At 42.2% G+C, this 23,084-nt stretch overlaps 2 protein-coding genes across 2 annotated transcripts in view; one reads left to right on the plus strand and one right to left on the minus strand.

The window, feature by feature from the left end:
• The window catches only part of RSPH14 (radial spoke head 14 homolog), a 98,855-nt gene that overhangs the window by 5,607 nt on the left and 70,164 nt on the right, over nt 1-23,084 (plus strand). The gene's annotated exons all lie outside the window — the stretch shown is intronic.
• GNAZ (G protein subunit alpha z) overlaps nt 6,295-23,084 on the minus strand; it is a 68,736-nt gene continuing 51,946 nt past the window's right edge. Inside the window, exon 3 of the mRNA XM_063144020.1 lies at nt 6,295-8,330. Within this exon, the coding sequence (XP_063000090.1) occupies nt 7,986-8,330 (345 nt within the window). The 3' untranslated portion in view covers nt 6,295-7,985. The remainder of the gene's footprint in view (nt 8,331-23,084) is intronic.

The raw sequence follows: 23,084 nt of genomic DNA on the forward strand, positions 1-23,084 counted from the left end.
CCTCCTGTGGAACTCCCTGCCTCTGGAGGTCAGGCAGGCACCAACCTTGTACTCCTTTCCGTGCCTCCTGAAAACATCTTCATTCCAAGAAGCCTGTCCTTAATATGCAGCCTTGGATCTGTTTTTGCTTCTTTTAAATTTTGTTTTAACTTTTATTCTGTTTTTATTTTCATTTTATCTTGTATACCACTCCGAAATTTTTCAATGGGGAGCGGTATATAAATATTATAAATAAATAAATAATAATCTGATGCCCTGATCATTCTGCTTGAAAGCAACAAGGGATTAAGACTTTCCTCTACTCCCAGGTAGTTGGCAGCATATGATATTTAAAAGGGTTATGAGATTTACTTTTGGTCATATTTTTCTTATTTGGGTTTTATATTAATTATTATATTGTATTTCAGGGGGTTTAATTTCGTAAACCACCCAAAACTTAAGAAATGAACTGAAATATAAATAAATTATGATTGATTATTTAAGAAATGTATCTATTGTATCCCGTGTAGTAGTAAGTGCAATTGTCTGTTGGTGGTGCCAGAACATTACAAATTGCTCTTCAGAACTTCTGCATAAAGAACAATTCACTGCTAATTCATTCAGGGTGAGATCTGGTTCTTTGTGACTAGTGAATTCCAAAATAGAAGCAAACCTGTCCCTCCTTCCAACTGTCAAAAGCTTCCCTGCTTTGCCAACCAGAGGACACTCTCACCTGCCACAGGCAACTAGGCAAGGGACTATTTACAAACCTGGTGAAAAAGTGTCAGGTTTGAAAGATTTTACCAGCTTGTCCCTGGCATTTAAGCCTGCACATTAGATTGCTGGAGTAATGAATTGATTTATTTAACATATTTCTATACCACCTTTCTGGACAGTTTACAAAAACAAATCTGAAAAATAAAACGCACAAACCCTTAAAAAAAGCATTAAAAACCATAACAATACTTTTAAAAGCCAAATTAAAAAGATGTGCCTTCACTTCCTTCCTCAATGCAGAGAGAGTGGGGGCCATTCGTAACTCCACCTAGGTGTGTTCCAGAGTCTGGAAGACACACAGGAGAAAGCCCTTTTCCTGTGTGCTTGACAGATGTGCCTCTGCAAGTGTGTGTGTGTGTGTGGGGGGGTCTTCTTCAAAATGGCCTCTCCTACTGATTTTAGTAACCAAGTAAGCTTATCCTGAGATAAGTAGTCCCTCAGATAGCTAGGCCCCAAGGCGTTTAGAGATTTAAAGGTTAAAATCCAAACCTTGACTTGATCCCAGAAAACAGTTGGCAATCAGTGCGGATCTTTCGGCATTGGGGTGATGTGATCATGGTACTGTGCACCGGTGAGCAGCATAGGTGCTGCATTTTGCAACAACTGAACATTTCAGACACTGTTCAAGGCCCACATCGAATGCAGTGCAGTAATGTAATCGTGATGGAGCAAAGACATGGATACTGTGGTCAGATCAGACTCAACTCAGAAATGGCCGTAGTTGTGCAAACGTGTTCCTTGCCAGTGCTCCCACCTGAAGATCCAGGAACAGTGTAAGATCCAGGAGCACTCCTAAGCTATGAACCTGATCTTTCATTGGGACTACAACCCCACCCAGAACAGGTTAAATCCCAGTTTCAACTGAGCAACAGCACCTCTGTCTTTTCTGGTTTTAATCTCAACATCTGCACCCTCATACAGCCCATTATCAAACCTAGCAATATTCAAGGGTGTTGACTGCTTCCTTGGAGACAAAGTGCAGTGGAGCTGAATGTCATCAGCATATTAATGGCATCTCACTCCAAAGCTTCAGATGACTTCTCCTGGTAGTTTTATGCAGATGTTAGCTAACACTGGGGTCAGGACTGAATCCTGTGGGACACCGTAGTGCAATGGCTGCAGTGCCACACAGTAATCCTCCAGCACCACTGAGTCACAACAAGTAGATGGGTAACTGTAGAAGTACTAGATAAAAGTGATAAAACTTCTGTAAAAAAAACATATCATACCTACACGGATTCACCCAATTTAAAGCAAAACAAAAAGACAAACTAAGGAAGCTTATGCAATCTGTTCTATAATTATCTTTTATGGGAAGAATATTCCTATACCACCCAGAGAGCTTCGGCTATTGGGCGGTATAAAAATATAATAAATAAATGTAATAAATAAAATTTCCTTAATCACCATACTTTATGATGCTATCCCCTAATACCAAGGCTGGAAAATTTCACTGGAGCGAACTGTTCTTTTGGCAGAGTCATGGAAGGGAGGAATTGGGCCTTTAATGCTTGACTTCAGAGTCTAGTCCCCCTGCCCTCTCTCAAGGAAGGTGAGGTAGCCTCCCCAGAAGGTGACAGCAACAGAAATATGAGAGCCAGAGGGTGCAATCTACCAGGAAGGACTCAAGTACAAGCCCCATTAAAGTGAACAGGAGGTGTGCAAGAGCACTCGCCACTGTATTGCACTAATGTTAACGAGTGCAAGGGCATAGTGCCAATTGAAGTTCTTGCTGGGCAGAGGAACCCTAACCCCCTCAGATGGCTGTCTGAGAGGGGTGAGGATGGGCGGAGTTGCGCTTCTAGCAGCAGAAAGGAGCGCTGCTGGTGTGGGGTCCAGGTCCACCCCAGAAACACATGCCGGCAGGGAGCTCCAGAAAGGCAAATACCTCTGCTAAGGACTTAGTCCCTGGCCATCTAGAACAGGCATTTCTTCATGCTTTGGCCTTGCCCCTTCAGCCCTCTCCACCATGGGCATGGCCACCCTGAGCGCTCCTCTGGCGTTTCATTCAGCCCTCAGGTGAAAGAAGTTCCCCACTCTTGACCGAAAGGGCTGGCTTCTGTTGTGCCTCCCACTGCCATCTGAGGTTTGTCTGGTGGGAATGCAGAATGGGACCTGACGCCTGGCCCTGGGAAATCAGTGTGGCTCGCTCTTTGATGTCATTTTGTCCTAAACTGAATACTTTCCAGTTCTGCTGGACGTTTGACTTTTATTTGATACACTGCCAGACTCCCCTGTCGTTATGGGTTCACAGCTGCTGTCTCCTGTGCTTTGAAAAGTGAGATCTGCAACAAAATGTTGCAGTGCAGTGTTTGCATTCAGTTAGCCATGCCCTCCTCCACTATTCTCCGTTTCATCCTCCCTTCATCCCAACCCGTCAGTATTTTGTGGGCACTGAACATTGGGCAGTTTGGTCTCTCCCTCTGCCATTTTTCCTAAATATTTTGGGGGGTGCTTGATGTTGTTGGTGGGGTGGGGTGTACACACATGTGCCTAATCCCCACTACGTTAAAATCTTTGATTTGTCCATTGATGTCTATGGGCAACTCACATTTCCATCACTGGGGGAAATAGTTTCACGGTCTACACTACGATAGTCCTTTGTACCCTTGATATCTATATGTCTCTGTCCCTCCTCCTTTTTCAGCCACTCCGCTCCTTTCCACCACTACCACCACCACCCTTTCAGCATTCTGAGCTCTGATGGGGCTGCTTTGAGGGAGCTCTCCCCCCCCCAAGGTTATTTTTCTTAAAGATCTTTTTTAACGACTGCAAATCCTATGTTTATATGTTGAGCCTACTGGTGCTTCACTTTTATGGGTGGATTACGTCAGCAGAAGCACAAGCTCAGGAAGTATGAGTAGATATTAGAAGGAAAGATGGTGGTGGGTTTTATTCATTTGTGATGTAAGTCACCGTCGGTATTTCTAATAAAGGCAGAAAAGGATTATATAATAAATAACAAAATAAATCTTCCCACATCAGGGCAATAGGGGCAATTAATTACCTGTACTGTTTTCACCTCTGCAGTATCTCTAAGCAGTTGCCCCTACTGTCCCCCCTAATGCCATCAGTGAAACAACTCCCTAATTAAGTAGGTTGGACACTGTTGCTGCTTACATCTATTAACATTGCCAAGTGTTTTGAACTCTTTCAAAAAAGCAGGACTGGAGACACTCCTATCATAAATACTGCAGAAAGGTCAGATTCAGGGCCCTGCTAGACCAGGCCAGCTGAGCCGGCCTGGAGGCGGGGCTACGGCGCGCTAACTTTAATGCGCGCCGCCCAGCCTCCTAGACGGCCAACGCGCAGGGACGACAGAAGCCCTGCAGCATCGGCCATTTTTGTTTTGTTTTAATGGAGCCCGAAGCCACCAGACAAGGTAAGGTTTTTTTTTTACTTAAGCCCCCCCATCCGCCCTCCCTCGCCATCCCCGTTGTTGCCCTCCGCCATCCCCTCGCCGTCTCCCATGTGTCGCCCTCCGTCGCCCCCACTTGCCATCTCCCGTGTGTCGCCCTCCGCCATCCCCCTCTCCTACCGGTCCGGCCTTCCCTCCCCCATCTCCCCGTCCCCGGGATCAACCCCCCCGGCACGATGGGCACAGCGCTCGTATGAGCGCTGTGCCAAGTCCACAGCTTTTCGCAGCTACTCGCTTACTCGCGAGTAGCCGCAAAAAGCCACGGACCTTCCTAGATGTTCCGCAGCCCCGGCCTCAGGCCGGGGCTGCGAAAAAGGCGCGCCATAAGCAACTTTGCTTATGGCGCGTTAGAGGAGGCCTCAGTGCGGCCTGGGCCCAGATTCCCCTGTGTGTCATCTGGATGCACAGCAGGGAAACTGGGTCTCAAAGCGCGCTAAGGCCTCGTCTAGCAACACCCTCAGTCTAGTTTGTCTGGCAGAGGAGTTAATGGTAGAATGCTTCTACTTCAAAACTTGAAATTTGGTTTAGGATTGCGTTGGATTGTGGAATTTTATGTACACTTGACGGAAAACACACAAGTGCTGAGAACTTGGAGAGCAAAGGCAAGTGGATGGATTTAGTGCTACCGTTCAAAAGAGACTGGGCAGCTAATTCGTCTTTTCCTTAATGGTTTTTTGTGGGAAGAAAAAACAAGATCCCATGGGAAAGTGTAAGAAATTTACAAGTGGAAGACAGTGTTGTCTGGGCCCCCCATTAAATTCTGTAAATTAAGTATGGTAATTTCATGATAAACAGCCTCATCTGGAAGCACCCCATGTCCTGCACAGCACTACCCACCCAAAGGTAAATCTCACTGATTTTCGATGAAGCATCCTCACATGTGACGATGTGCAGGACTGCTGCTTATGTTGTTAATCTTGACATGAGCTTCAATAGGCAACAGCCCATTTCAGCAGGTGCTACACTTGTTGTGAACTTCACAAGAAGGAAGCCATTGCCTAAGAAAACTTATTTGATAATAAACCATTTGGGATTAATGTAGACATGCAGGCTATTCGCACAAAGGGGAGCAGCTGTGTCCCATGATCTGCCACAGCTTGTACTCTAGTTCTGATTCTTTTCCTTCTTATGTTGTTGATGTTGTTGTTGTTATTTTGCAAAACTGCCTATGCCAACTGCAATGAAATGAAATCTTTATTGCTAAAGCTCATACTGGATCACAGAATTGCTTTGGATGGAAGTTTTCCTTCCTGGCCATCATCCCATCACTCCACCATTGTCAGTGTCCTTTTATTTTTAAATAGACTATTTTATTCTATGACCTTTCAGCTGTTGTTGGACTTCCATCAATCCAGACAATGGTAAGGGATTGTGGGAATTGTAAATCCAACAATGTCTGGAGGCCACAAGATCATAAACGCTTAACCATCATGGCTTAGTGTGTTGTCTGAACAGGCACACAGAAGCGAAACTGGAGTGTCACAACATTGTCTAAAGAACTCATAAAACAACCATGAGTAGGGAATGATAAGTGCACAATAAATAACTCACGTAGAAAAGCCCAGTGTCATGTGAGCACTGCCCCCTCTCTCCATCCCCACTCCCAAGGAAATTATTTGAATGAGGCAGAACGACTGCATAATAAAAGCTATGCCTGGAAGTACACAATCCTTTTTCAGGCATTTTGCCTTTTTGACTCCACAGTTGGTTTTCAATTGGTCCCTAAACCCGCCTTATATTCCACCGCATTGGCTCCCACTGGAGCCAGCAATTCTGAGAAATGCAGCCCTTTAACAGCCATCATCCCTTAAATCCACGGTGCTTGCGAGAGGTGCCACCACGAGTTAGGAAACCTTGTCCTGGGAAAGAGTCTGCCAGAAAGAGCCATTGGTACCCTACAATTTTGAGATGCTTCAGCCCCTTCTAAACAAATCTGCCCTCCTTTTCCTGTTAAAGAGAGTACTGACTTTGTTACGTGAAGAGTAAGTATTAAGGACTAAAGTGGCTTTTAGTTCAGAAGAACACAGGTTTGTACCAAAGTAAGTGGGAACCCAGCTGTGTGTAATTTTGAATCATAAGATCTACAAACAATGAGCACACCATGGACCAGTTGAGATCGTTCAGATTATTTATTTTCTTAAAGTAGACAGCCTGTAACTTTGTTTTCATTCATTGTTTTCTCTTACGTTTTACTTAAAGCCCTTGGCTGAAATTCTCACTTATCTTCATACAGCTGGAAACTGAGTGAGGGAGGAGAGGTGTGTGTGTGTGTGTGTGTGTGTGTGTGTGTGTGAGAGAGAGAGAGAGAGAGAGAGAGAGAGAGAGAGAGATGGAAGAGTGTATTCATGTGCTTTACAATTCTTGAATGTATATTTACACCTTTAGTTTACACTGAAGTATGTAAGAAGCGGGAGAAGAAGGTGTCACATGACCACTAGTCATATGAGTCATGTGAGGTTTTCCAGTAAAGTTGCACAGAGCTTCTCAGGCATTCAAACTTAACTGTAAATTTGATAGAATAATATGTCAGCCTGTATTATTTGTATACAGGATGAAAGGGAGCGGAGAAATGCATCACTTCCATTTCTTTAATTCCACTAAGTTTTAAAAATTTAAATATCAAGACATTTAAATATTGTTCATATCACTCATCTGTTCACCTAATAATTACAGCACATTTTAAAAAAATAAACACCGAAAAGAAAAGAAAGAGACTGAAAAGGCTATATTATTATACAGTTTCATTGGCTCCTGTGTTTAGAAAAGCTGTTACAAATGTTGCCATCCCTACTTCTCAGGATTTCCTTGGAGCAATGGAATAGGATTGTCCGTTGGCACACTCATAAAATCCAGACACAAATCAATAATTTAAAAAACAAAATCTTATACTTTTTATATCTGTAAAACCTCAACTACTTATTAAACTTTCAGGGTTTTTGTGAAACAGCACAATTATTTGGCAAAAACAGATGTAAAAGAAAACTTCCAATATATAAAATTTCTCAGTAGTAGAACAAACACTGACCTTAATTTGGCCTAATCTCATATTTAGTAATTCCATTCCATTAATTTCCCATTTTTTTCTTCCTATCTTTTCTCTCTCCCCCCCACCCCCCGCTGCATATTTGGAATCTGAGCAGGAAGGGCTACACAGGGTCAGAGTGGGAACTTTCTGCACTACCAGTTCCTTTAACAGGCAGAGAATAGTCACAATAAACCATGATGCAAAGATAACGTGTATAGCTAGTATGTACTTCGTATTAGCTGTAAGTTATGTGCCTGTATATACAAGATCCATTTGTATATGATCTACAGGCTGTTATACCAGAATGTGGGCAAGGAACACTTCACTCAGATATGCCTGTTTGCTATTCTCTCAACTGGAAGAAGCCTTCTTTTTCTGTGTAGGGGAAATCGCAGTGCAGCCCCCGTCTCCCTCTCACCAGTCTTGCATCTTCCCAACAGTAAAATGGTTTTTAGGACAGTAACAACAATGATCTGTCTTATTATACATAGAACATAGTAGCTCTACCATCTCAAGAAAAAATAAATGAAACAGATAGAATGATCCAGTGACGACGTGATTGTAGTGATAACACTTCCATACAGTTCAAAATCTCACCATTTTGTGGGAGGTTTGCACACTCGAAGACATTTGTTTTTGCAAAAGCATGTGTAGGCAGTTGAAGGGCTCTGTGAATGTACTTCAGACTGCTCCCTTCCAAGGGCTGCCCCGTTGTTTCCACTGTGAGTGGAGGTGGTTCACCTCTTTTGCATCAGATTAAGAAATCAGACTCATTTACAAGGACCCTCAGCAAAGACCAATATACTTGAGGTTGTTCTGAATGATGACATCTGTCACCGCATCAAACACAAACTGGATGTTGCTTGTATCAGTGGCACAAGTGAAATGTGAGTAAATCTCCTTGGTCTCCTTGTTGCGATTCAAGTCCTCAAACTGACGTTGGATATAGACGGCTGCCTCCTCGTAAGTGTTTTGACCTTTGTACTCAGGAAAACAGACTGTTAGCGGGATGCGGCGGATTTTTTCTGCCAATAGATCCTTCTTATTCAGGAAGAGGATGAGGGAGGTGTTGATAAACCAGTTGTTGTTGCAAATGGAGTCAAAAAGACGAAGGCTCTCTGCCATTCGACTCTGTGGGAAAGGACATAAATGTCACCAAGAATATTGCTCACAAAATGCTCAGTCACTTAAATAGTCACAGCCCTCTTAAGTGAATCAAGTTGGAGGTGTTTCTCATCCAAGCGGAACTGTAGATGGATTTATTTATGTATTTTTTTAAAAATGTTAATTTACATACACTTACGAATCACATATCAAGATAATGTGGGCTCTCTGTGATGTAAGAACCAAAGAACCACTTGTGGAGTGAAAAATATGTTTTCCAAAATCACTTCCATGCACACGCACAATCCTTCCACAACAACGACAACTGCAACACAAATTCAGATGAAGACAGATTCAAAAAACATTATGGATGCTGAATAAGCATGTTCAAACCATTTGCTGGGAATCAATTTCCCCCATCCTTCAGAAAAAATTAAGAATAGCAAATCTATTGAGTTTTAAATAGAATAGTACTTTGTTATTATCCTTTATTAAAAAATATTTATAAAAAATATTGTTAGGCCACTGCTCAAGGCAGCTCAAAAAATAAAAACAGCACAACAGTAAACACCAGAATTAATGATAATATTAAAACAAACATGCCACCAAAAATACTAAATCCAAATTACACCTTACCCTCTGAATACTAAAAATGCACACCTAGGGAGTCTTAGAGAGCAATATTATGGGGCCATTGGGTTGGGTTTTTTTGGTATTCCTGGATCTGAGCATGGAGACAGTGATCTAACCTAAGATGCAGGAGTCTGAGCTCCCCCTCCCCTCACAGTTGTCGCAGAGAAAACTGTTCAGGCTGCCTCTCTGAGGTGGCAAAGGCAACCTCATAGGGAAGGGAAAGTGGGGGCATGCTGGTTGGTGTGGAGGGGAGGGAACCGGGGGAGTGGGAATATAAGTTATCCCCAGCCTCCTTCCCCCCTGATGCCTCAGCTAGATGGGCAAAAATACCCATCTAGCTAAATTGCAGAGCAAGTGGATCTGATTCAATTCCACCCTTAAATGCATTAATGAAACCCAGATGTCTGCTCTGAAATAGAGCTAATTATACCAAAGCCAGAGATAACTTTAAATAAACATCCAATGAGGGCTCAAATCTCCACAGGTAGTTTGCACTGATGCTTAACTATCACTAAATGTGTTTCTGACGTCTACATCTTGTCTTTTACAACCACTCTGTTGTTACAAGGAATAATTCTTAACATTTTTCTAAAAGCATCTCTTCCTTTCCGTTGACATTATCTTGTTGTCTCTTCATACACATTCTCTTTCCTACCACAGTGCATCAAGTGGCTAACTTGCAGCTCTGTTATTATTAGACTAGCCTTTTCCGGCAGGCCTACCCAGATGAATGTGAAATCAAGAATTTTTAAGATGTGTTGATTTGTTGTACTAATGTTGTTCCCTGCCTCAATCCAAAGGGAGAGGCGGGTAAGAAATAATTAAATATTATTATTATTATTATTATTATTATTATTATTATTATTATTATTATTATTATTATTGAAGCTATGATACTTAGAAAGATGAATATTCAAGGTTTTTCTGACTACTGTTTGCAATATTTAGATGCCATTAGAGTAACTGCATGGACCTGCTTCAATTGCTTCTATTGGACCATTCCACTCTGGGATGATATGATAGTCTTATATTTGACCACTTTTCATGTTGGCCTAGATCCCAAAAAGGAACAGTTTCACATAACTTTTGCAATTGTGTTTCTGTTCCTTCCTTTGCCACTAAAAACAGACCACATTGGATAATTTTTGAATGTTAAGGTGGTGGCAGTGATTTTGGAAATAACGGCTTTTGGAAATAGTGCCTCTGAATTAAGGTTGGACTTACAGCCACGCAAAACTGTATTGCGTCTCCTTGTTCATCTAATCCAGCATTACGTAGTCTGTCTAGAAGTGGTTCTCCAGCAAAGGTTGCTCCCATCATCTGCTAGGAGGCACAGGGGGGAGTTGAGCCTGGGCCCTCCTGGATGCTCCGTCTTCTGCTCTAACCCTGGGCTTGGGGCCTTCCCATCAGTCTAAGCAGCGCATGTGCCGGTTTACACATGGATTCCGTGCTTTTTCTATACAGACTGTACCGAAAGCTGACATTTCAAGCAACTCTCAGACATCATTTAACAACACACAGTTCTGTACTAACGGTGCTGTTAGCAAGATTTCACCATGGAGCTGTCCATGGTGCATTATTTGCTGTCAAGTGAAGACCACTGTTGCGCAGAGTTCAGAACTTTAAGATCCAAAAGTATTTTTACTAATCACTTTCAGGAGGAAGTCCCCAGGCTACTAGCATTTGTGTCTATTCAGTTCAAGGATTTCACCAGCAGTCTTCGGGCACCTGATATATTTTATCAGCAGAAAACTTTTACTACTTTTGTTGTCAAATATAGCAGTTCTAAATAAAAATGTCTTTCAGTTATTTATTGTTTATTAATGTTCTAGGTGCTGTACAAAAGTAATCAATCAATCAATCACTTTATTACGGTCCAAGACCAGCACAACATTAGTTCAGCAACAGCAACCATACAAAGTAGTACAGATCCTTAGTTCCCATCTCCCAGAGATTTAACAGTCCTCTGAGGTTAATAGGTGACGACGTGTCCTCATAGTCAAGTGGCAGAATTTAGCAACCTTATAGGTAACTGAGGGGTTTCTATTGGCAAGGAGGAACTTGGTATAAAATTCATCGGTGTTACCTGGAAAGTCCTGTAGTAGAGGATGGATTAAGCCTGACCGGGCCTCTGAGTAGAACGAGCAGTGTAAAAGCACATGAGAGGATGTCTCTATCTCACCAGAATCACATGGGCATAACCTTTGGGAGACTGGAATTCCTTGATATCTGCCTTCTGTGAACTTGGAAGGGAGAACATTATAGCGAGCCCTAGTAAACGCCCACCTGCATTTATAATATGTAAGGGAGCTCAGATAGGCTGCAGGGCCACCGCCCTGTATATCTTGAGGAGAACGGTAAATATATAGGATTTGGCTTAGATCGTTCTGCAGTTCAATATCCCAAATACGCTGCTTAACAAGGTCTTTGGCTTTTTCTAAGCCTATGGCTAGTAGATGTTCTGTAGAGAGCCCATAGGTGCATAATTTCTCTTTGATAATGTTCCACCATTTCATCTGATAATTGTCTTGTAAAATTAGGGGAAGCAGCCCCGCTGGGGTCAGCTTAAGTCTAAGCCAGGTAGATATAGTAATTTGCCACACATGAGCTTCAATTCTAATTAATCCACTCTCCATTCGTAATGTCGCATTGGAGACACTTCTTGGTGTCAGAAATAATGACCTTAAGAAGCCCGATTGTATTTTCTCATATATGGCTAAGTTGGAAAATGGTCCCAATTGTGCTCCATACAAGAGCTGCGCTCTCGATTTTGCCACAAACAGTTTAATTGCAGCTGGAATAAAATTTCCTCCTCGTGTCCGAAAGAACCTCAGAATGGCTGCTGAACTTTTCTTGGCAAGTGAGCAGATATAATTCATCTGTGCTGTTTTCCTTCCAGAAGCTTGGAAAACGACACCTAGATATTTAAAACAAGAGACTTGTTGTATCCCATTGTTATCTATATACCATCTGTGGATCTTGTTGCTATTGGCAAACATCATAATCTTTGATTTAGAGTAATTGATTTGTAATCGGTCCTCCTTACAATGTCGGGCAAGGGCCTTTAAGGCTCTTCTTAGGTCTATCTGAGACAAGGAGAGAATGACTGCATCCTCTGCATACAGCAGTATGGGTAGTCTTTTGGTTGCTATTTTGGGGGAGTGTATGTCTAAAGCTTGGAGCTGTTGGATCAAGGAGTTTATATATATGTTAAACAGATGTGGGGCCAGAGCGTACGAAAGTAAAAACACAGGCTCTGCCTGCAGGGATAAAATTGAGTAGACAAGAAGGGAAAGGGAACAGGGAAACAAGCAAATCAAGGCATTAGTTCTCCATCGGAGTTCATTTCAGACGTTGGCAGAAAGCATCGGCCGAGGCCACTGGACACAACCCAGCCATGGCGAGGTGCTTAATCCCACTTATTTCACTGAGGGGATTAGGCACATGCTTGATGGGATTTAAAAGTGCTTAACTTTGGCTAGATTGTCTTCAGCAGATGGTGTTCAAAACCATATGTGTGTGTTAGTGCAGTTTTAAGCTAGAAAAGCAAGAAGGGAGCAGCCTGGTCTTCCTAAGCACTTCCCAGATATTGTACCTACTTGATGTTATAAGAATAGGGGGGGGGGGGGACTCAGTAAGGCAGTTACAATTTATGCGGCTATTTCAGGGAGAAAGTACAAAATGGATTGTCAGAGTTAAGATGATCTACCTTCCAGACAAACCTTTCCATGAGAATACCTCAAGTTACCAGCAACCTATGGATTCTGTAGAAAAAGAGAAAGGAACGAATTTGGCTTCTGGACTTTTAAAATATGGGTGAATCAGAGTTGGAGGGTGCCCTTGTAGTCTAACCTGCTACTAGATGCCAGAAATCCAGAGTGAGAGCACCCACACAGATGGTTGTCCAGACTTTGCTTGACCTCCAGCAAGGAAGAGCTACACCACACCCCTCTAGGCCATTGCTTCATTGTTGAACTGCTCTTACTTCAAAGAGGTTTCTCCTAATGCTCAACCAAAATCTACCCTCCTGTAATCGAAGCCCATTAGATCTAGTCTTGTTGCCCTCTTGAGGAGCAGAGAGTGAGTCTTTTCCCACTTCCATATTACAGCTTTTCAGGTATTTGTGTCCTTCCTCAGTCTTTTCCTCTTCAGGCTATAAGTAGCTCCTTCAACCATTCTTCACAGGACTTGCTTTCCATATGTCTGGCCATCTTTGTTGCCCTCCTCTGAACCCATTCCAATTTGTCTCGATCCTCCTGGAAAGAGTGATATCCAGATGTGCACAGAGTATTCCAGATGTGGTCTGACTAGTGCAGAATGAAGTGGAACTATTGCATCCAGTAACTTGAAATCTGCAGTTCTATTAATGCAGCCTAAAATTGCACTCACCCTTTTTGTAGCAGCACCACAGTGCTGACTTTTAAACTTGTGATTGCCCCACAATCCAGAAATTCTTTTCATATGTCCTATTACAAAGTCAGGTATCCCCCATCCTCTGCTTGTGCACTTGAGGATGTTTTTTTTTTAATTACCTAAATACATAACATTTGCTGGTGTCTGCGCTAAATTTCATTTTGCTCGTTTTGGCCCTGTTTTCCATTCCAGTAAGGTCATTTTTAATTTTATTCCTTTCTTCTGACATGTTAGCGATCCCACTTAGTTTTGTTTTGATAAGGATTTCTTCCTTCCCTTCATCTAAGTCATTGATAAAAAATATTGAAGAGCTCCAGGCCTCGAAGAGAACTCTGCAGCACCCCTTTCAAAATCTCCTTCCAATTTGCAGAGGAACCATTAATGAACACTTTGGTTTCTCATCCAGTTGTGAATCCATCTGAAGTAACATGATCTGGTCCAATTTAAACTAGTTGAATAATGCAGAACATTTCTGTTATGAACAAGTAGAATAATAAAAAAAAATGTTCAATTGATAGGGGTGTTTATTTTCTTCTTTTTTTGCAAGGGAAGGAAACACCCTGGGACTAGATGAGCAGGCAAAGAATGCAGCTCACTGGTAGAGGACCTGCTTGGCATGGAGAAAGTCCCAGGTTCAAACTCTGGTATTTGCAGGGAGAGCTGAAGAGAAGAGTTGCTGCCAGTCAGTGTAGACGAGACTGAACTTCATAAACCGTAAGGACATAGTAACAGACCAAAGACCCCCCTAGGACAGCATGCTGTTTCCCACAGTGGCCAGCCAGATGCCCACGGGAAGCCCTCAAGCAGGCTGTCAGGGCAATAGCCCTCTCCCACTGTTGTCCCCCAGCACACTCTCTCTCTCTCTCTCTCTCTCTCTCTGATCCTGGAGGTAATCTATGCCATTGTGGCAACTAGCAGCCTTTGGCAACCTTAACCTCCATTATTTTGTCTCATCCCCTTTTAACGCTGTCTAAGTTGGTGGCCATCACCACATCTTGTGGAAACAAACTCCATAGTTTAAATATGTGCTACATGAACAAGTACTTCTAGTTACCTGTTCTGAATCTCCTGCCATTCAGTTTCATTGGATGACCCTGGATTCTGGTATTGTGAGGGGAAGAAAATTCCTCTCTATCCTCTTTCTCCACATCATGCATAATTCTATACACCTTTGTCATGCCCCTCCTTAGTTGCCTTTTTTTTCTAAACGAAAAAGCTCCAAATGTCATAATATTTCCTCATAGTGTTACTCTAGCCCCTTGGTCATTTTGGGCACCATTTTCAGCTCTACAATTCCTTTTTAAGATTTGGAGATCAATGGTCTAACTTGTTCTGGATCAATGTTACTTTAGGGGACAGCTTATTCAAGGCTGAAATCTTGTCGTAGTATCTCTCTGGAACTTGCGCAGTACAATAGAAACAGATAGCTACAATGGCAGAAACTGCTTGGATTGTGTGTGTGCACTAAGGGAAGCTAAGTAGAGATGGCTTTGATCTGCAGTGAACATGAGTGGGCACAGATAACAAAACAAAGTTATAGATTCTAAATTCATTCTCTAGAAGTGAATCTAACTTGAGTCCAGCAGAATTCACTTTGTTTTAAGCATTGCTCAGGATTTGTATCATTAAAAGCAGGAATGCCCATCACTGGGAATTCTGTTTCATTCAAACTCACAAATGGAATCTTCTGACATCCTCAATTAAAAGTATATGAAAATCACTAAACTCTCACAGAATAAAGGTACAAAATTTGTAACAAAGAATGTAGTCCACCATTGAAGTCTGTTTGCTTTCTCTCTCACAAAAAAGAAATTAGGAGTAGGAACAGGGCCATAAAAGCATGTCAGAAGATTTTCTAAGTGTTCAGGCGTCCCTGGTACAATAAATTTCAATGCAGGAGATTTCATATTGTGGGAAGCTAAGCATATACTGCTGTTTTTGCAACTCCTTTTCTCATGTGCTAAAAATCATAGAAATATTAAATCTCACAACTATCCCTGGCTGAATCAGTGAAAATGCCATTTCTCTATATGAGTCACTCTCTCTTAAAATGAGAGTAAAGCCCTCCTATCAGGATCACAGTTACATAGAGAGAAGATTAATGGTGCATGTAGCAAAAACCTCCAACTGTGGATAGGACCATTGAAATGAATGGGATTTAAATTGGCCATTTCAATGGGTCTACTCTAAGTAGGATTTTAGCTGGATTCTACACATTAGCCTCTGCAAATTTTCAGAAAGCAATGCCAGGCCTTCATAAAAAGTAATCATCACAGGTAGACTTGCCAGATTTTGGAGAAATCAGAGGATTAGGCAGTGAAATATCCGAAGTTGGATAACTTTTCCCTGTTCTTGTTCATTCAGATTAGTCCATTCCTCCCAGTACTTTAAAATTTCACATACTACTACTGGTATTAATTCAAGAGCTCTCACGACATCCCTAAAAGCTGTCATCTACATTGTTAATGCCCCTGCAGGTTAATAGTCTTCGTGTAAGATGCTCTTATTTAATGGCTCTATGACTTCATCATTCTGAAAACCATGCTGCTGGGAAGATTCCAGCCAGATCATCACCAATTATGAAATTGAAAATCCATCATTTGATTGGAGCACACTCTCTCATAGTTTCTCCTGCTGCCTTTTTAAAAATGGGAGAACTCTGAACCACTGTAGCAAAGTTCCCTTCTGTACTGTTCCCATTTTCCCCCATTTGTGTTATATTGTCAGTGTCACACACACGCCCCCAAGGGAGTAGTGCAATGCACCTGCTAGATAGTGCTATATATTTGCTGGAACTGCAAAGCAGACCCAGGCTGCTACTTTCCATCATCATTTGGTTTGGGGCTTACTCTCCCTCCTTCTCTGGAGCACAAAAGGAATTCTGCTCTGAGGGAAAGTGAAAATGACCCCTGCCCCAGGTGGGCTGTATGAAAGTTGCACTCTGCCCTACCAGTAACTCTCCTGTGGACCTTAAATATTTCGGGGGGGGCACAGTTTCAGGATGTTATTATTATTATTATTATTATTATTATTATTATTATTATTATTAATTTATATAGCACCATCAATGTACATGTTGCAGGTGGATGGAAGACTTAAGTGGATGAAGGAAAATAAGCAAAAAGATCAGGCTGTGGCGAGGAGGGAGAGAAAGGGATGGTTTGGGAAAGACAGCCCCCGTCAGAAAAGGGCACTGAGCTTCAAATGGAGAGGGGCAAAGCAGGTGGAAGGATGCCAGAGCTTTCAGTCCTGCTGCAAACCTGGATCCTGTGCGGTTTAGTGCACAGTTTCAGAATTCACCTGTATGTGTCTTTTTGTTTTGTTTTCAAATGGTAACCTGCTTTGAGCTATTAAATTCAGCCATGATATATACTGGGGGTTAGTTTGAATCAGCTCAACCAAAATACAGCCTGAGAACATTAACCACTGTAACTGAATGCAATCACTCCCGTTCCTCTTCAGGTTTCCATGGAAATAGCAAATAAGTAATATTATAGGTGTTAATATATTCAGAAACACAGAAAAAGATTATTTATGTGACAGTTGCTGTAGTGCTGAAGTAGGCACAGAGGCAGAACGTCAGCTTCTTGTTCTACGCAAATGCTCATGTACCCAAATGCTTGCATGTCCACACACGTGTTTCACGAAGTGGAAAAGTGATTTTGTTCTATAGAGATGAGATCCATGATACTCAAAAAATGAAACATTAAGCAGGCCATGTTTTTTATTGTTGGGAGGTGGAGAGGTGTTTACACTTTTAAGAAGAGACCTGTGGTATATAGGCAGATTCTCAGCAAGGATAGAATCATAGAAAAGTAGAGTTGGAAGGGGCCTATAAGGCCATTGAGTCCAACCCCCTGCTCAATGCAGGAATCCACCTTAAAGTGTTCTTGACAGATGGCTGTTCAGCTGCCTCTTGAAGGCCTCTAGTGTGCCCACAGTCTCCCTAGGTAAATGGTTCCATTCTTGTACCGCTCTAACAGTTAGGAAGAGGTTCTGGCTATGAAAGTGGTGCCGACGTGAGAGTTTTGGATTCTGGGACCACAGGCTACACTTCTTGGAAGATGGACTGCTGTCAAGGGATGAGTTGTACCTCACAAGGGCTGGAAAGAATGTGTTCGGCCACAACATGAAGAACTTGATCAGGAGGGCTTTAAACTGAATCTTACGGGGGCGGGAGACATAAACTTCAAGGCAACAATGGATGAAGGCCCATGCACCACAGTACAGAGAACAGCTCCAATAGTGACCCAAAATAGTGTCCACAACAATGTAGGAAGAAAGCCAGACTATAAAACACATGGTCTTCGATGTCTATATACTAATGCCCAGAGTATGGGAAACAAACAGAATTAATTCGAACTTTTATTACATGAAGGCAAATACGACCTGATAGGTATAACTCAAACTTGGTGGGATGACTCTCTCATCTCACACTATTGCCCCACTCGTGCTCTTCGCTCCTCTGATGCCATGTTTCTCACCTGCCCAAGGGTCTCTACTTCCCTTGCTCGGCTTCGTCCATTTTCTTCTGCTGCCCCTTACGCCTGGAACGCTCTTCCAGAACATTTGAGAACTACAAGTTCAATCGCAGCTTTTAAAGCTCAGCTAAAAGAAAAAAACTTTTCTTTTTCCTAAAGCTTTTAAAACTTGATTTTGTTCTGACTTTTATACTGTTAGTTTTACTCTACCCTGTGCCTGTTTGGTGCATTCTCTTCCCCTCCTTATTGTTTTATTATGATTTTATTAGAATGTAAGCCTATGCCTCAGGGTCTTGCTATTTTATTGTTTTACTCTGTACAGCACCATGTACATTGATGGCGCTATATAAATAAATAAATAATAATAATAATAATAATAATAATGACTAGAACATAGCAATTGAAGGATATAACTTGTTCAAAAAGAACAAAAGAAATAGAAAGGGAGGCAGAGTTGCACTATATGTTAAAAATACCTATCCCTGCACAGAAATACAGGTGGTTCAGACTGGAAGCCCCGTCGAGAGCATCTGCATTAAAATAAATGGGGCAAGGAATAAAAAGAACATGATAATCGGAGTCTACTACCGATCACCCAATCAAGGAGAAGAGGAAGATGAAACTTTTGAGAAACAAATTGTCAGTGTTTCAAGGAAGTGTGATGTAGTAGTGATGGGGGACTTCAATTACCCTGATATCTGTTGGGAGACAAATAGTGCCAAAAGCGGCCCTTCCAAGAAATTCCTGACATGTGTGGGTGATAACTTTCTCCTACAGAAAGTGGAGGAAGGAACTAGAGGATCGGCAATCCTTGACTTGATATTGACCAATAGGGATGACTTAGTGGATAAAGTGGCAGTTACGGGAACTCTGGGGGAAAGTGACCACGTCATACTTGAATTCTTGATTATGAAGGAGACAAAAGTTGAGTGTAGGCATACACGTACTCTGGATTTTAGGAAAGCTGATTTTAATAAACTCAGAACTATGATAAGTAAAGTCCCATGGCAAGTGAGCCTAATGAGAAAAGGAGTGCAGGATGGGTGGCAGTATTTAAAAATGGAAATTTTAAAGGCACAATTACAAACAGTTACAACAAGGAGAAAAGATAGAAGACAACAGAAGAAACCAATGTGGCCCCACGAAAAGCTTAGAGATGACCTGAAAACAAAAAAGGATACATATAGGAAGTGGAAGGAAGACCAGGCTACAAAAGAAGAGTACAGACAGGTGGCACAGAAGTGCCGAAATGGTGTCAGAAAGGCTAAAGCTGAGAATGAGCTGAGATTAGCGAGGGATGCTAAAAGCAATAAAAAGGCTTTCTTCAGATATGTGAGTAGTAAAAGACAGATGAAAGAAATGGTGGTTCAGCTGCTTACTGAGGATGGCAAATTGATGACAGATGACAAAGAAAAGGCTGAAGTGCTCAATTCCTACTTTGGCTCAGTCTTCTCCCAAAAGCGGGTCTATGACCCCTCTGGAAAAAGTGAAGCACAAATTGAGGGGGCAGGATTACAGTTTGAGATTGATAAACAAATGGACAAAGAACACCTAATTTCCTTGAATGAGTTCAAATCTCCAGGGCCCGATGACCTGCATCCTAGAGTAATGAAGGAGCTAGCGGAAGAACTCTCAGAACCTTTGTCTATTATCTTTGCAAAATCATGGAAGATTGATGAGGTGCCGGAAGACTGGAGGAGGGCTAACGTTGTCCCTATGGAAGTCATGTGGAAGTCATATATCTTGACTTCAGTAAAGTTTTTGACAAAGTACCACATGACATTCTGATTAACAAACTAGCTAAAAGTGGGCTAGATGGAACAACTATTAGGTGGATTCACAGTTGGCTACAGAATCGGACTCAAAGAGTACTTATCAATGGAACCTTCTCAAACTGGGGAGAGGCAACGAGTGGGGTGCCGCAGGGCTCAGTCCTGGGCCCAGTGCTCTTCAACATTTTTATTAACAATTTGGACGAGGAGGTGCAGGGAACGCTTATCAAATTTGCAGATGACACAAAATTGGGTGGGATAGCTAATACCCTGGAAGACAGAAACAAACTTTAAAGTGATCTTGATAGGCTGGAGTGCTGGGCTGAAAACAACAGAATGAAATTTAATAGGGATAAATTCCAAGTTCTACATCTAGGAAATAGAAACCAAATGCACTGTTACAAGATGATGGGTACTTGGCTCAGCAATACTACAAAAGAGAAGCATCTTGGAATTGTTGTAGATCACAAGCTGAATATCCGCCAATATGACTGCAAGAAAGGCAAATGCTATTTTGGGCTGCATTAATAGAAGTATAGCTTCCAAATCACGGGAGGTCCTGGTTCCTCTCTATTCAGCCCTGGTTACGCCTCATCTAGAGTATTACGTCCAGTTCTGGGCTCCACAATTCAAGAAGGACGTAGACAAGCTGGAGCGTGTTCAGAGGAGGGCAACCAGGATGATCAGGGGTCTGGAAACAAAGCCCTATGAAGAGAGACTGAAAGAACTGGGCATGTTTAGCCTGGAGAAGAAAAGATTGAAGGGAGACATGATAGCTTTCTTCAAATACTTAAAAGGTTGTCACACAGAGGAGAGCCAGGATCTCTTCTCGATCCTCCCAGAGTACAGGATGTGGAATAACGGGCTCAAGTTACAGGAAGCCAGATTCCGGCTGGACATCAGGAAAAACTTCCTGACTGTTAGAGCAGTACGACAATGGAATCATTTACCTAGGGAGGTTGTGGGCTCTCCCACACTAGAGGCCTTCAAGAGGCAGCTGGACAACCATCTGTCAGGGATGCTTTAGGATGGATTCCTGCATTGAGCAGGGGGTTGGACTCGATGGCCTTGTAGGCCCCTTCCAACTTTGCTATTCTATGATTCTATGATCCCTGCCTGCTCCCTGGATCCCCTGTGTGTCATTTGGATGCACAGGGATTATCCCAGGACGATCCCGGGATAAATGGCTCGTTTAGAAATGGCTTGAGAGACAGCATTCTGCACCAGCTGCAGCTTCCACATTGCCTTCAGGGGCCGCCTCAAACAAAATGCAATATAGCAGTTAATTTTGGAGGTTACAAAAGCATGAACCAGTTTAGTAAGATCACTTGTCTTTATGAAAGCACAAAGAATGCAGCTGATAAAAGACACCCCTGATCACCATCAGTACCTGTTTATTCAGGAGTAAGAGCAGACCTAGGCTGCAAGTATGTTGAACATGAATACTGCAATACTCATCCATCACAGACATACTTGGTTCAGTGCAGCACCCAAGGTATACAGTATGAATTTTGGCCATGCACTTTAGAAGTGCACACTTTCAGTCGCCTACTGATCTTTTCTGTGCTGGTTACACAGGGTGTAATTACTTTCAGGGTAGTAATAGTGCTAAGTCCAGTTGCAGTTTAACACAGCAAGGGCTACTTAACTAAGATAACAGCCTGAGGGTGAAACCGTAGCCCACGTCCCTAATATTTCTCTATTAAAAGTTGACTGAAATGGACTGGGTAATTTTCCAGTGCATAGTATAATTCATCTTCCCCCCCCCCCCCGCCCCTTTACATTCCAGTCTACATAATCTTTTAAGCATAGTATAGGGAAACATTTCCCTATTAAGGCTTTTACAAATGTGTTTAGAAATAAAATAATTGCTTACCTTTCCTTGTTTTATTTGCAACAGTGACACTTAAAAGCACTAATGGCAAATATACGGTAATGTGATTTTGAGCTCATTCGGATGAGCATTTTAATAATAATAATAATAATAATGATGATGATAATTTATTTCTTACCCACCTCTCCCTTTGGATCGAGGCGGGGAACAACATTAGAACAGGAATCAATACATCTTAAAAATTCATGATTTAACATTGATCTGGATAGGCCTACCGGAAAAGGCTAGTCTTTAAAGCTGCCTTAAAATCACACAGAGAGTTAATTTTACGAATCTCCTCCGGCAGGCCATTCCACAATCTGGGGGCGACAGAAGAAAAGGTCCTTTATTTATTGCACACGCATTTCTGGGCACTCACAGATTTTCGCGGGTCCCTCTCATGCCGTCGTCTGCCTCCTGTGTGCCTCCCACCCCTTCTTCGCGTCCCCAAAAAACACCCCAGTAAGTCCAACTTAAAATAAAGGCAGAAATTGCCGCAATCTCCTGCTGGGTGTAGGAGAAGCAGTGCAATCAAAACAGCCTGCTGAATGGGCCATGTGCACGTTGTTTACTTCCTCTTTCGAAAAAGGAAGTAATGAGGGACAAACGCACGGGTGGAGAAGCGACGGTAAGGAATGCCATTTTCCCCAGTGTGATCACGCTCATTGTATAGGCAAGTGGGCAGTCCTTCCCTCTTCCATTTTGATCTGTGCAGGATGCATTCTTGACATCTTCAGTACAAGGCAGGAGATAACTGCCTGCTTAACAGTGTAGATGTTTTCTTTTCCAGCTCCCACAATGTCCTCATTTTGCAGCTCTGCCAGATCTGTGGTTTAAAGTTACAGATAGGCAGCCAATCCTAACGTACCACTTTAGCTGCAGCACGATAAAGATGTTTGCATAACTTGCACTTAGCTCAGAATGATATATCTCTTCAACTCAATCTGCCAGTTATTGAGCTGAAGGGATATATCATCCTGAGTTTCTTAGAAAGCAATTTTAAAGCTACCCCTGAAGAAGCACACTAAAATATCAGGGCAGAAATGCGATGAGGTTTATTGAAAATATAGTTATATTTTCTAGCACTCTGAGATGCATTCCCTCTACGTAGATCTGTAGTGGATGCTTTCCAGTTTGTCTACACTCAAGGTTCTACACCAAACACAAGTGACATCTGGCTTGAGAATCCGAGACCGCAGGATCTGATGTAGCACCAATACATTGTGCTCTAGTAGCATTCCATGATCCATTAATGAGGGCTGCAGTGTCCTCACAGAAGCCACTTAGAGGCCTCACCTTGGCCACACTGCATTCTTGGAAACATCTACTGCACATTTAATAAAATACTATGCTGTTATCTTTGTGAAAAGTATACTATAGCATTAATACTAGTTTTCAAGATATTGTGGGTGCTTACATGGTGCAGAATTCTTTTTTGTGGGACCAAACAATAGTAAAAGCCACACAGAACTATTCCAGCCACTGTATAAAATCCTCCCAGAGCAGATCATAAAAAACATAATGTAGGAGAGGATTGTTCACAATCTTATACAAGAATACAGTGGCTTATTACTAAAAATCTACTAGACCAATTTTGCTCATATTTGTT

The sequence above is a fragment of the Elgaria multicarinata genome, chromosome 18 (assembly GCF_023053635.1).
Source record: "Elgaria multicarinata webbii isolate HBS135686 ecotype San Diego chromosome 18, rElgMul1.1.pri, whole genome shotgun sequence".
Classification (NCBI taxonomy): domain Eukaryota; kingdom Metazoa; phylum Chordata; class Lepidosauria; order Squamata; family Anguidae; genus Elgaria; species Elgaria multicarinata.